This window comes from Chelonoidis abingdonii, chromosome 3 (assembly GCF_003597395.2).
Source record: "Chelonoidis abingdonii isolate Lonesome George chromosome 3, CheloAbing_2.0, whole genome shotgun sequence".
In the NCBI taxonomy this organism is placed as follows: Eukaryota; Metazoa; Chordata; order Testudines; family Testudinidae; genus Chelonoidis; species Chelonoidis abingdonii.
In genome coordinates this window covers 12543471-12557707 of record NC_133771.1, presented here as the reverse complement: position 1 = coordinate 12557707, position 14237 = coordinate 12543471, and the positions used below count along the sequence as shown (strand labels likewise).

General features: G+C 44.9%; 1 protein-coding gene across 1 annotated transcript in view; it reads right to left on the bottom strand.

Moving 5' to 3' along the window:
- The window catches only part of PKHD1 (PKHD1 ciliary IPT domain containing fibrocystin/polyductin), a 394719-nt gene that overhangs the window by 49698 nt on the left and 330784 nt on the right, over positions 1–14237 (bottom strand). Inside the window, exon 60 of the mRNA XM_032796706.2 lies at positions 7000–8026. Coding sequence (XP_032652597.2) covers positions 7000–8026 — 1027 coding nt within the window. The remainder of the gene's footprint in view (positions 1–6999; positions 8027–14237) is intronic.

The following is a 14237-nucleotide window of genomic DNA, read 5'->3' as shown; positions in this document are numbered from 1 at the left end:
GAACGGTCACACAAGTCTAGGCTGGGGATAACCAGATAGTATGTGCGAAAAATCAGGACAGGGGGTTGGAGTAGGGTGAGCAGATATCCTGCTTTTATAGGGACAGTCTCAATTTTTGGGTCTTTTTCTTATATAGGCTCCTATTCCCCCCTCACCCCCAGTCCTGATTTTTCACACTTGCCGTCTGGTCACCCTAGGTGGGGGTCATTGGTACCTATATAAGACAAAGCTCCAAATATCGGGACTGGCCCTATAAAATCAGGACATCTGGATCTGGTCACCCTAGCTGGGGAGCGTGTCTCTCCCCCGGATGGAGCTGAACAGGGCAGGATGAGCTGCTGTGGCTCCATGGGTGCCCCGTTCCTGAGATCAGATGCTGTGCTATCTTCACCATGGTCCGCCGGGCTGGCAGCAGTGCCCATTGGCGTGTGATTGGACCTGAGGGTTTGCTGCTGCTGCTGCCACTCTGCACCCCAAGAGGTGGATTTTGGGGTCCTGCAGCTTTCCACCTATCTCCTTCTCTACTGCAGCTGTTGGACCAGCAGGCTGGGGGGTGAGCCAAGCATGAATGCAGTACTGTGTTGCCATTTAGATTATCATTTAAAAAATTTGTTCGCCAAAAATGCTTGCTAACAATCCTGAATTCAATTTCAATATTTTTTTTAAAAAATCAATATCTTAGCCAAAAACAGAAAATTAAGTTGTTGACAATTATTTGTGACAAGTTTGGTATGGGGAAGGGAGTGGGCCGGTTTTCATCAGAGAAACAAAAAATGTTGACTGACTTTCCTATAGCCCTGTTACTGCTAAATAGAGCCCTTCAACAACTGTAATATGCTCATCTTCTTACTAGTGTATAGAGCAGGGGTCGGCAACCTACAGCACATGTGCCAAAGATGGGACGCGAGCTGATTTTTGATGGCACACAGTGGCGGGCTGAGCAACTCAGCTCGCCGCTGCTCTGGGGTTCCGGCTGCTGCCCCATTGCCACCTAGGGTCCCGGCTGCCGGCCCCACTCAGCACCCACTGCTGGCCTGTGGACGCCCAAGGAACCTCTGGCTGGCAGTGGACTGAGCAGGCCAGCGGCTGATACCCTGGCTGGGCCACTCAACCTGCTGTCAGCCTGGGGTTCCATTCACTCAGCTGGTAGTGAGCTGAGCGGGACTAAATTCAACGAAATAGGAAAATAAGAACAACTAATGACAAAGTACAAGAACCTAGAGCAGTGGTCCCCAACCTTTTTTGTCTGGTGGGCCAGTACACAGGTGCACTGAGAGGCCCCTGTGGGCGCCATGGCACCCGCAGGCACCACGCTGGGGACCCCTGACCTAGAAAGCCTCCTGAAGCACGGCGATCGTTTTGATTTAAATGGACTTGAATTGTATGAAGAATTGAGTACACTATCATCAATGTTGCCACATGCAAAATCGAAGATGGACACTACAGTTTATTCATGCCAGCAAACTTGTTGATAGATATATATCCTAACGTGTACGTTGCCACTCGTATTCTACTGACAATTCCTGTAACAGTAGCATCAGGAGAACGGAGTTTCTCAAAACTAAAGCTCAATTAAAAACTATCTCCGCTCTTACAAGGAGTCAGGAACACTTGGATGGTTTTGCTATTCTTGCAATCAAACAAGACATCACTTTGTCTTTGTCATACGATGACATTCTTACTGGCCAAAAAAGCCAGAAAGATTGCTTTTAATTAAAAACTAATCCTTGTTTCAATACCTTTTCATAGAAATTTCCAATACTAAGCTGACAAATTAAAAAAATTATATTATTTGCATCATTCTGTCAAATCAGAATTTTTTCTACAGTGCTACTTTAGTGCTAGTCCATCAGCATTACAGTGTGCTTAACTACATTAAACTGGTTTTAATAACATGCATGTGGCAAGTTTTCCAATAGTGTCAGCTTATGTTTGTGTTGCTAAGAGCAAGATAGGCACAGGGGCACCAGTTTAATAATCCTGCCTAGGGCACCATAAATCCTAAGGACGGCCCTGAGGAGGGAGACTGGGATGAAGAAGCAAGGGGGTGGATTAGGAGACAGGAGGGGCTGGGATGAGAAACCAGGGCAAAGAGGACTGGGATGTGAAGCCAGGGGCAGGGGTGGGACTGGGATGGGAAGTCATGGGGAGGAGACTGGGGCTGGGAGTTGCATGAGGAGCCATGGGGATTAGGAAGGGAAACAGAGTTGTCAAACCAAGGTCGGGGACTGCGATGAAGGGCTGAGGGGCGTGGGAGGGGCTGGCAGAGCCACAGGCAGAAGGGGTCAGGTTTGAGTGGAGCCACATATAGAAAGGTCTGTTAACCATGAACACACACTCCCCACAGAACTTAGAACAGAACCTCAGATTCCTGAGTCTCAGTATTCCTCTACTGTCAGCAAATAACTGAGAAACCCACCGTAAAAATGTGCGTCTCATCTCCCACAAGCGGCTGACCCTCATACAGGATGATAACCTACCACTGCTATCAGTAATGCCGCTAGCTCAAGTGGTTCTAACCCTGCTAATGAACTATGTGGGAGTCCTGGTGGTTCCATATGATGGACTTTGCATTTTTTTTTAAAAGCCTACGAAATTACCACAGTAAGAATATAAAATATTAAATGGTTAACCGATAAGTATTAGTCTTACTGTTAATATATTGTAGCTAATGTTTAAAACAGATTGGCAATGGCTCTGATCCTGGGCCCCACTGTGTGGGGCTAGAGAGTCACCCCCGACCTGGATCCCTGCCACATGGGGGCGGGCAGCAGACTCTGACCTCCGCAATGCAACTCTCAACCTGGAATCCCACCGGGTAGAGCCAGGAGGCAGACCCCTACCCCTGCCGGGCAGCAGCCCCAGACCCAAACCCCTGCCCTGTGGGTCTGAGTGGCGGTCCCAACACTCCTGGTGGGCAAGGCTGAGTGGCAGCCCCTGGCCTGGATACCCACCACGTGGGGCTGACTGGCAGACCCTGACCCCTGCTGCACAGTGCTAGCGGCAGACCCTGACCCCACACAAGGGGTGGGCAACAGCCCCAAACCCAGACTCTGACCCCTGTCGTGTTAATGATTAAATGGTTAACCAATATAATTTTAATAGTTTAAGCGGCTATTTTTTTAAACAATATTTACATCCCTAACATATAGTAATTTCAGTAAAAGAATGTTACGGTTACACACACAAGACATACCAGAATTAAACTTGCCTGTGCAACCTTAATTCAGCCATTAATTCACAATGTGCAGATGCATTATGACACAGTCTTTAACTACAGGATGACATATTATTATTTCCACAGGACCCCTGTCTCGTTCAGTGCCAAGGATGGATGCTGCTCACTGAATGAGCAGCTATGCAATATTTTGCTTTATCCATTTTGTTCAATGTGTGGCCCCAGGCCTTATTTATTGTGCACTATGCAAACCCTGCTCTGAACACAGAACAATTTGTGTGTGTGTGCGCACGCATGCTCATACGCACACACTCTTTTGGTATATAAGTATATTACTAGTGTGCTTTCTCTGTCTTCCATGTAGCTATTAGCTATCATCTCCCTCTCTCCTTGGTGAATCAGGAAGCAGCAGAATGAATTAACCCTAAAAAAGTAAACAAATTGAAACCACATAAAGAAACGAGACAGATTATTTTAAAAAAAGACTTGGCATTATGATAAACAGTTCTGCTGTTGTAACCCACATACTTTCTGGGTGTGGGGTTCTGTCCCATCTAGTGGCACCGAGGCCATTTAGGCTACGTCTACACTACAGGATAAATTCGAATTAGCTTAAACTGATTTTATAAAACAGATATTATAAAGTCGATTGTGCGCGTCCACACTAGGCACATTAATTCGGTGGTGTGCGTCCATGGTCCGAGGCTAGCATCGATTTCTGGAGCGGTGCACTGTGGGTAGCTACTGTAAAATAATGAGGCCAATAATGTCGATTTGCGTCCACACTAACCCTAATCCGATATAGTAATATCGATTTTAGCATTACTCCTCTCGTTTTGTAGGAGTACAGAAATCGATTTAAAGAGCCCTTTAAATCGATATAAAGAGCAGTGTAGTGTGGACGGGTGCAGTGTTAAATCGATTTAATGCTGTTAAAATCGGTTTAACAGCGTAGTGTAGACCAGGCCTTAGAGAGAGAGAGATTAATGAGTCTGCTACAGCCTTAGCTAAGAGCCAGTTGGCTTTTAGTTCATGCGGCAGAGGCTCATGCACTAAGCTCCAGAGATCCCCGGTTCGATGCCGATGACCGGGGTCTGTTGGTGTTACACTGTTATGCAGAGCTGTTCCTGCTAGGGTCCCCAAGGCTACCTTTAGCCACTTCCTTGTGGGATGTGAACAGGGAGTCCCAATCTCTGTTGTCCAAAGCTTTGCAAATCAGGCAGAACTGTGGGTCTGGCATTCCAGTGCTGTTGGCCATGTGTTGGTGTAGGCTATTAAGTCTGCCCTAGAGATCTCTGAATCTCATTTGTTTCTGCAGGACACAGGTGTGGAAGAAAATTTCCCCCCCTGTGTGGAAAAATACACACACTCATTATCCCAACCCATTATCACTGCCTGTGCTGGTGTGTACTGCCTAGACTCTAATGAGGGACAGACAGAGCGGATATTACATGTCCCAACAGGAAATATCTGATTTAATTTTACAGGTTAGCCTGGGCCTTATTATATCACAAGTGTCAAAGCCACAAGTGATGCCATAAAGCTCAAGACTGATGGGGAGTAATAAATAACACTACAGAGGAGCCCAAGTAGTGACGAACTAATACTTTCCTCAAGTTTGGTGGTGTTAGTTTATCCCACTGGTGACTGTGTGTCCCAGATCGCCCTCTGTAGGATCGGACCATAAATTAGGGCCTGTCCCTGAAGACTCTCGTTATTGGGTCTTATTACTGAGTAGTTCCACTGATGTCAATGAGATTGCTTATGGGAGTTAATACTGCTCCCAGTAAAGAGTGTTTGCAGGAATGAGCTTTTAGACATAAACCTGAGAGGAAAATCTTACAGGCTTTAAAATAAAAGAAAATACTTTCTATATGTGCAGGGCCAGTGCAAGGATGTTTCGCGCCGTAGATGGAACTTCCACCTTGCGCGCCCCTCCCCGAGGTGCACCCCCCACGGCAGCTCTCCCCCTCTGCCCTGAGGAGCCCCCCCTGCAGCAGCTACCCCCTCCCCCATGCGGCGCCCCCCCTGTGGCAGCTACCCTCCTCCGCCCTGAGGCAACCCCCCCGCCCCAGCTCACCCCTGCTCTGCGCACAAGCATCCCAAGCACGCCGTGGCTGCTTCACTTCTCCTGCCTCCCAGGCCTGAGGTGCCTAAGCTAATTGGCGCCGCAAGCCTGGGAGGCGGGAGAAGTGAAGCAGCCACCGTGTGCTCAGGAAGGACGCGGGGCAGGGGTGAGCTGAGGCAGGAGTTCCCCTGCGTGCCGCCTCCCCGCTTACTTGTTGCAGGCAGCCCTCCCCATGCTCCCCTGCCTCAGCTCCCTCCGCCAAAATGCTGGCGGCGACTGGGGCGGCTGAAGATCCGGCCGCTGTCGAAGAAAATGGTGCCCCCAATCCCAGTGCCCTAGGCGACCGCCTGGGTCACCTAAATGGTTGCACCGGCCCTGTATATGTGTTCTGAGTCACTCTGTAGAATTTAGTGACTCATCCTACAGAATTTAATCGTGAATTAAATCCTTGATCTATAGGCTGGTTTTAAAAAAAAAAACAGTGACAAAGAAACACCAATAGAAAGGATCTCATTTTGTATAAAATTGTATAGGTTTTTAGAGTAATTTCTATATAATCCTATTGGATTTATATAGATTCCTACTAGTTAAAGCCTTATTGCTTTCTACAGGTTCTATAGGGCTTAAACAGTGAGGGATGACAATACAGAAACAGAATGGGGAGAGAATATGGGAGATACAGAAATGTAACATCATCAAATATGTTTTACACTTAAATACACATCCTCAGAGATCCTCTTTGTTTTCATTGCAGGTGGATTATTTCAATGAAATATTATAATGGGCTTCCTGTGCTGCCCCAGGAGCACCCAGCCAAAGGAACTGTGATGCAAAATTATTATTTTTTCTCTGCTCCACAGGGGGAATACTCTGTGTCAGACCTTTACAAGGCACAGATTACACCTTTCCCACCCCTGGCTCAGCTCCACTGGCTAGTGTTTGGACAGGAGAATATCCAAGGTTGTGTTCCACTCTGCCTACACGCGCGCGCGTGTGTGTGTGTGGCGGGACTAGTGGGCCTGCTCTCCCTTCACACACAGACAGGTGGTGTGGGTGGTATACATATGGCAGTAACGGATGGCCTCTGTCTATCACAGCCCCAGCTAAAGACCCCTCAAGCTATAGTAGCTCATGCATTTAGCTCTGGAGACCCCCGGTTCAGTCCTCAGTATGTTGCCCAAGATGGCAGCCATCACGTTTACACGTGGGTATCCTTCAGACTTGCATTATGTTGGCTCTGTTCTTTCCATGCTGAGCAAACACAGCTAATCCGTCTCCTCCTAAAGCTATATTCTACTCATAGCAGTCAAGATACGCACATGTGTTTGTGTTTGCATCATCGGGGTCTACATTTCTAAGTTTTTCAGGACAGGAGCCTGTCATTAGTTCATCTATAACACACCGTACCCACCTCCGGCACTGTGTGCATACATGAATACCATGCATGGGTTTAATAGATTTTAAGGCCAGAAGGGATCATTATGATCATCTAGTCTGATCTTCTGCAGAACGCAGGCCAGGGCATTTCACCTGGCAGCTCCCGGATCCAGCCCAGCTGCTTCTGGTTGGACTAGGGCATATTTTTAAGAAAGACATCAAGTCTTGATTTAAGACCTCTGAGTGATGGAGAATTTAATACGTCTCATGGTAAGCTGTTCCAGTGGTTAAATACCCTCATTTAAACTATTAACATCTTACAATAATAAATAATCATAAATGAGCTTTGAAGGATTCATACAAGTGACTCGCTCACCTGGCACTGCCCCCTAGTGGCGATGACAAAGCAGACTGTGTCACCATTAAAGTATCAATTGGTAACTCTAGGGCTCGCTGAAGATCCCCAATCTGCTGAGCGTTGATAACAGTGCTGGCCAAGCTCTTCAACCTGTCGCTCGACAAGGAGGGAACAAGCTTATTTCTGAAAAGGCCTGGTGGCTCTCCAATTTCAATGATCAGCACTCTCAATGGAGTAGCCGCATGAGATGACTGCAGACCCCAAAGACTTGCTGCTCCTGTCCGAGTTTTCTCCCAGCCAGCCCTGCTACAAAAGGCTGTGCAAGATGTCATGGGAGAGCACTCACGCCTCCTCTTGCCAACATTGTCTGAGATAACCTTTAACGTGGTCTCACTCCCTGACACACACTGAACTATTCTGACATAGTCCCGTCCAATCTGCAAGAAATCAGCCAGGCGATGGACGACCCTTCTTTGACCCTCCTCTCCAACGGTCTCAGCAATGGTAAAAGCAGTGTGAAGGGAAAAGCTGGTGTATATTTCTATGGGGTCATCTCCATGAAGGAGGATGTAGAGAAGGTTGTTGTCAAAGCTGAAGGAGTGGGTGCCTGCCATGGCATTAGTTAAGAAAGTGCTGGAAGAAGATGAGGCTAGTGGAATGTAATTCCCATTCATGAAAACGTGAAGGCTACGGGGTTCATCATAGAAGATGGCTATGAGAAGTCTGGTAGAGTTTTGACCACTGATGAGGCGGAGTCTTAAGCTCGGAGGCGTTAGTCCAGCAAAGCAAACCTTAGTCAGCTTGTTGGATGGCAAGACTGAATAGAAAGCCCGTGGATGTCCTGAAGGACAGCAAGATACATGTGAAACTCCACTACTGAAAGCTTCCACAAAATTGTCAGTCACCGATACCATTGGAGACGACCTCCTTCCATCTGCTTCAGTGTCCAGGCTTTCTAGGATCACGAGTGCATGGTCTGTGTCTTTGCAGAAGTAGCCTTGTGTAGAGGGCTTGTAGATGCACTTTGTGTCTTCTCTGTAAATGCCTGTTTAACAACAAATAAACAAAGGGATGAGGTGATCTGCCATTTCTACACACTTCGCTGTACCTACTTATTTGCATGGTACACTTTTCTGTGTGATGCTGATCTGTGTGATGATGCAAGGAGCTGTTTCTCTCAGGTCCTGGTTCTACACGTATAGCAAGGCAGCAACCTTGCCATGAATTTGGTATTCTTTGTGAAGCTCCTTTATGTTTGACATGAATTACCACCTTGCTTTCCCCTCTCCGCTCCCCAGCAATCCTTTCAGCTGAGCTGAATTTTGTCACAAACGTAGGCCATAGTAAGGGGCAGTACATTGCTCTGCAATTCCAGGAGCATCCGAGGGAAGGAACTGTGGTTCCTGTTCCCCCCTTTGCTACAGGGAGGTAGTAATTTGGTGTTGCAGTAAATTATTACTCCCTTCCTCCCTGCTCTTGCAGGAGGTAGCTGCGCATATTGCCACGTGCTCTGGAGATGGGGTATGCAGTGACCCTTACTGAAGTATGCCTGGATCCAACACTATACCCTGCACTGGGCATAATGGTGGGAGTCTGCTTCCTCTTGATACCCCTGTGTGAATGTGCAGTCTGAGCTACAATCTAGCCCACTGGGTTCAGCTTCCTGGCTTCTCAGCAACATTACAAAGTTGGGGGGAAATAAGATACTATTAAGAAAAAAAAGAAGATTGTTAGAGGCATAAAAGAAGAGGCTGAAAAGACAGGGACAATTTAGTCTTAAATAAGATCTTCATTAAAGTATACAAAGAATGGGACAGTGAAACCAATAGAGTGCTCCTCTTTGCCTTCCACAACAGTATGAGAATGAGGTGACACCTGCTGCCAGGCCACACAGTCAAATGGAGAAAAGGAAATGGCAGTTTGTGGTGCGAACACTCTGGGCTGCAGGGTATCATGAAGTGGGATTACCATATATCTTCCTGTAGAAGCCACCCTTGATTCGTTTAGTGGCTGCTTTAGGCCCTGATGCTGCAAACCCTTACATAAGTCAACGGGACATGACTCAGGTACAATTAGTCAGATGCAGGAGAGTTTTCCGGAGTGGGCCCTCGTGGTGCACGCCATAGAGGAAAATGATGAAATTACACAGATATCAGCCTTGATTGAATGTGGTCAGGAGACAAGGTGCAAGTGAGATTAGAATCAGGCCCTCTGCATGGGAGCAGCTATTTTTAGAATCCATTTACCATCTTCTTTTCCAGATTCACCAGCACAGGCACTTTACCAATAATATATGGGGGGAGGGGGAGAACAAACAACAGCTTCATTTAGATAGCAGAAATAGAAGAGCTGCACAAAAAGGTTTTTTTTTTATCCCAGAGTGCAAGGAACATGCACTGTACAGCAGGCAACCCATAAATCCTGATGGATCTCATCATTTGCTCTCCTGAAAACAGCCGAGTCATCCCCCTCCTCCCTGGTGACATTTCACTTGTTTGCAGATAGGCCTTGCTTGTATTTTGTCATCCCCAGGACTTTCCCTTTGCTCTGCTCCTTTCCTTTGCGAGCTGGTCTGCGGCCTCTCAGCTGGCTCCCCACAAACACCCTCCCTCCCTTTCTTCCAAATGGCCTTATCTGCCAGTCACAATTGCTGTGGCCTGCAATTTCGATCACTTTTAAATGAAACCCATGCTGGCCTTGGTAATCATAATGTCATTTACAATTTACCACAAAACACATTTATTCAGTTAGCAGCACATTGGAGAAAGAGAACTCCATATGAACTCACTGCTGACGGCCTAATCTGATTATTTCCTCATGAAAATCCAAGCAGGGGTGCTTGTAAAAGGGGGCTGAAAGGAGAAGGGAAAAGTGAGGCCTGGTCACAGCTGACTCTCATAATCAATGCGAATAGATAAGCGACACAGCGTGTCAAGGGCAGCAGCTAATCCGCCCTGGGGCTTTCCTCTAAAAAAGGCCAGAGTGGACAGGACTTAATAAACACTGAGTGACCACTGAATATTGAGCTGACATGCTATTTACATTGGAGATGAACAATAACAGTGATAAATTCCAGAAGCCCTCCTTCTAAGTGACTGATATTAGATATTGTGTGTGTGTGTGTGTGTGTGATTGTGAGAGAGAGAGAGAGAGAGAAAGAAAGAGACAGAAGTGTGTGTGTGTCTGTGTGATATATATAGAGAAGTCTGTGTGTGAGAGAGGGACAGTGGACATGTGTGTGCGCATGTGTGAAATACAGAGAAAGTGGGGTGTGTGCTTGCGTTGCCTATTTACACTCAGGCAGCAGATTCTCCTTCAGATTCACAAAGCATCGAATCACGTTGCTTATTTTTATTTATTTTTTTAAACACTCAGGTTGCTTCCAGGGCTACTGACAAATATTAACTTTGTGTCAATATTTGTCCTTCCTGTCGTGAAATGAGGATTTTCCACCTCATTTCACATTTGAAAAGAAAAATATGCCGAGGGGGTCCTCTTTGCTTAAGGAAGAAAAAAAACCCAACATCTCGTATCTGTTATTTAGAAAAATGAATTCAGGAGAGAAGGTTTTTGTTTTTTTTTACTTTTCTTTTTTTAAAAAGAGTATTTTTAAAATTGGTGTTTTGACTTGAAGGCATTTTGAGTCCTTTGCAGCTCTCCTGTCCTTCCTCCATCTCCCAGTGCCAAAAAAATAAAATATGAAAAAAAATTCTATATTTCAATGGAATGAAATACAACAACATGAATGATTTTTCCCTTCGGGTGAACACCACCATTTTCTACAAGAAGTTTTACCCATTTCATGATACAGTTCACAATTCATAGTACAAGGAAAATATAGGAGATTTTTGACCAAAACAGAAAAGGTGGCTTCAGGGTTTTTGTTTGTTTTTTTTTAATCAAAATAAAATAAAACTCCTGCAAATTTATTTCCATCTGACTAAATTTGCCCCTTATTATTTTCTAATTTAACTGCAATTATGGTTATGCAAATATAAAAAGGAGTGGGGGATGGGATAGATGCCACACTGCTTAGACACTGTGACTCACTAGCCTTGGGCAGCCCAGCACATATCTTTGCTGAAGAGGAAATATTTCTCAAAACTAGCTGCCCCCTTTTGACCTGCTGATGTCCAATTTTGAGGCAAAAGGCCCACAGTTAGGACCTTAGAAAGATAACAGGACAGGGAAGTGAAATTAATTGGGGGTTAATATTTTTTGTTGCATAGAAACATCGTTGATAGTCTCCTTTTTTTCATTCTGAATTTTCATGGTAAGTAATTTACCAGTGTAGGTACTGATCCTTCATTCTGATCCATACAGGCAGACTCTTATGCCTATCCAGAGTCCCACTGAAGCTAGTGGCCACGGATCTTGCAAATCCATACCCAGGCAGGTGACTTTACTCATGTTAGTAATCCCATTGGCTTCAATGGAGGCACAAATTAGGCCAATGCTGAGCTCTTTTTGAAAATCCCACTGCGTGTGTGTGCATGCACAAATGACCATGGGAGTCTATGTGTGCATAAGCAGGTGTGATCATGTGAACTTGTGTGTGCCTGTATTTGAATATACTAGAATGCCTAAATGATTGTGCAAGTTTATGTTATTAATGCATAATTGAGCATGAGTGAATGCGTGTAATATACAGTCTTGCACACACACACACACACACACACACACTTATGTATTAACACAAGTACAAGTATTTACATACTATCTATGGTATTTACGTGAGTCCCAGCACCACAGTATCTGGTCACCTCACAAGCTTTAACTGATTTATCCTCACAACAGCCCTGTGAGGTCAGGAAGTTCTGTTTATCCCCATTTCACAGAGATTAATTTGCCCAAGGTCATACAGAAATTCTGTGGCAGAGTAGGGAGCTGACTCTTGGTTTCCCAACAACTATCCTAATGCCCTTACCATTGGACTACCCTTCCTGTCTAGTGAATTAATGAATACAAATAGCATAATTACTCTGGTCTGCTAATACTATACATTTTGTTTTTAAATGGGTGCATGCAATGATTTAGGCACACATATGATTATTTATATTTTGCGTTATTATTTGCATTGTTTACATTATGTTTGACAGTAACACCTAGAGTCCTTGAACCCATTATGCTGGGCACATTAAGGATAACAATAAATGTGACCAATAAACCGGCAACAAATTATAAAAACTTTCCTAGTTCCCAGTAACCCATCCAGATAAATAAATTGCTCCCCACTTTGACCTAATCACACCCTGCCTAACTCACACTGACCCAGAAAGCCTGGGAGAAGTGCAAGTCTGGACGTTCAACAAACTTCATAAGATGGGGCTTACAAAACAACAACGACGACGACTAAATATTGCAAGAACACTGCAGCTGTTCCTTCATGCCACAGGGCTCTTCCCTCATGCCATACACTGAAATAGCACAGCAGGGTCTGCATTTCACCTCCATGGCCAGCCCATGGGCTTGAAGAGTAGATTGCAAGCTCTTTGGGGCAGGGACTATCTTTTTGTTCTATGTGTGTACCGCACCTAGCACAGCTGGGTCCTGGTCCAGGACTGGACTTCCTAGATGTGCCCGTAATACAAACAATAAGAAGTATTCCATTCCCCCATCCCTGCTTGTTTTGCCACATAAATCTCAAATATTTGGGCATTCTGTGGGGAGGGAGGGAAATTTCACCTGCAGAAAAGATGCTAAAGAGGGAAAAATTCAAACAGAACCATCTTGCTGCCTCAACTATCCTACTTCCGAAAAACAACCCTACCGTGAAAAGAACAGCGCGTTGCTCTTGTCTCTGCGAACACCTTTTCCCATGTGATCTCCCCTCAAGTTACTCCTTCTTTCTCTCTAGCTGTATTTAAAGCCCGGAAGGATTCTTTCCCATCCTCCTCACCAATAACCTTGTCTACTGAGTGTTAGACAAATGGATACCCGTGGCTTAATTTAAAGGCAAGGGGCAGCAAACAGCATTCTTTATAAATGCAATTCCAATCTCCGGCTCTTTCGCCAAGGAATGATACACCCATCACCTCTGCTGGAAAGCAGAGCGGTAATTTCATCAGATGCCAGACCTCAAAATGAATGCGGTTGTGCCATGCTCTGCTCTGAGCAGTGGATATAATGAGATTTGAATGGGAAGTCCCGGACTCAATAAATCTGTGCCATATGTGACCATTTCCTGTGTCAGTTCCTTTCTCACAAGGAGTGGAGGCTTCCCCCCCTTTGCTTTCCCTTTCATGACCCCACACCAGGACTCTGAAATCTTTCATGGCTGCTTATGGGCCTCAGGCCTTTCCACAGCAGTTGCATAAATAAATGAATTTGACAGAAAACATCATAACAGTTAGTAGTAATGTGTGCTCACCACAAGTGCCTGTACTGCTCACTGGAGAAATGAGAGGGGAAAGGGCTTGTTTTGTTACCACAAACAAAACTATGTTATCTGACAAGTGGTGAAAGTATTAGTCAAATAAACTTGAACTCTATTAAGACTATTGTTGCCAGCTTTTATTATGAACTGAAAGGTTCTCAGCTTCTCTCTCCCTGCTTGGCCTGCAGTTCTTGCAAAGATAAATTGTCCTTTTCGTTTGCAAAAATAAAGTTTGGAAATAAAATGATCACTCCAAACTAAAATTGGGGGATCATTCCACTGGATTATTATTACTGTTTTCTAATTAGAAGAGTTTCTTGATCATGGGAACTAATTCCACTGAAGAGTGAATTTCCCAGAAAAGGGCTTTAATATCATGATTTTCCATTAAAGCTGAAGTACAAGAAAACCATTAATAAGAGCTCCTGCAATCTTTGGGGATGTCCTGGTTAGAACTGGCTGGACAAGGCCAATTGTTTTTGTGAGATATTTTGAAAATAAATGTTAATTTTTCAAAAAATTCCCACAACCTCTTTTGGGTGTTTCAAAAACCAAAAATTTTTCAGTAAGCAAATATTGGTTAATTTACCGTTTTCCGCTGGGAAACGGCAATTTTTTGCCCCAAACAAGAAATTTTTAATTAAAATAAAATATTGAGGCAAAAAGATTGCATCTAGCTCTAGTTCACATCCTTAACTGAACTTCCGTTTACAGATCTGAGTTTGTTGGCTTATAATTATTTATTATGGACTCAATTTTCAAAAGTGACTGTTAATTCTGGATGTCTCCATTTTTGGGTACCCACTTTAGATATTTTAAAGGGCCTAGTTTTCAGGAAATGCTGAACCCTAACCATTGAAAAACAGGCCTTTCCCATCCA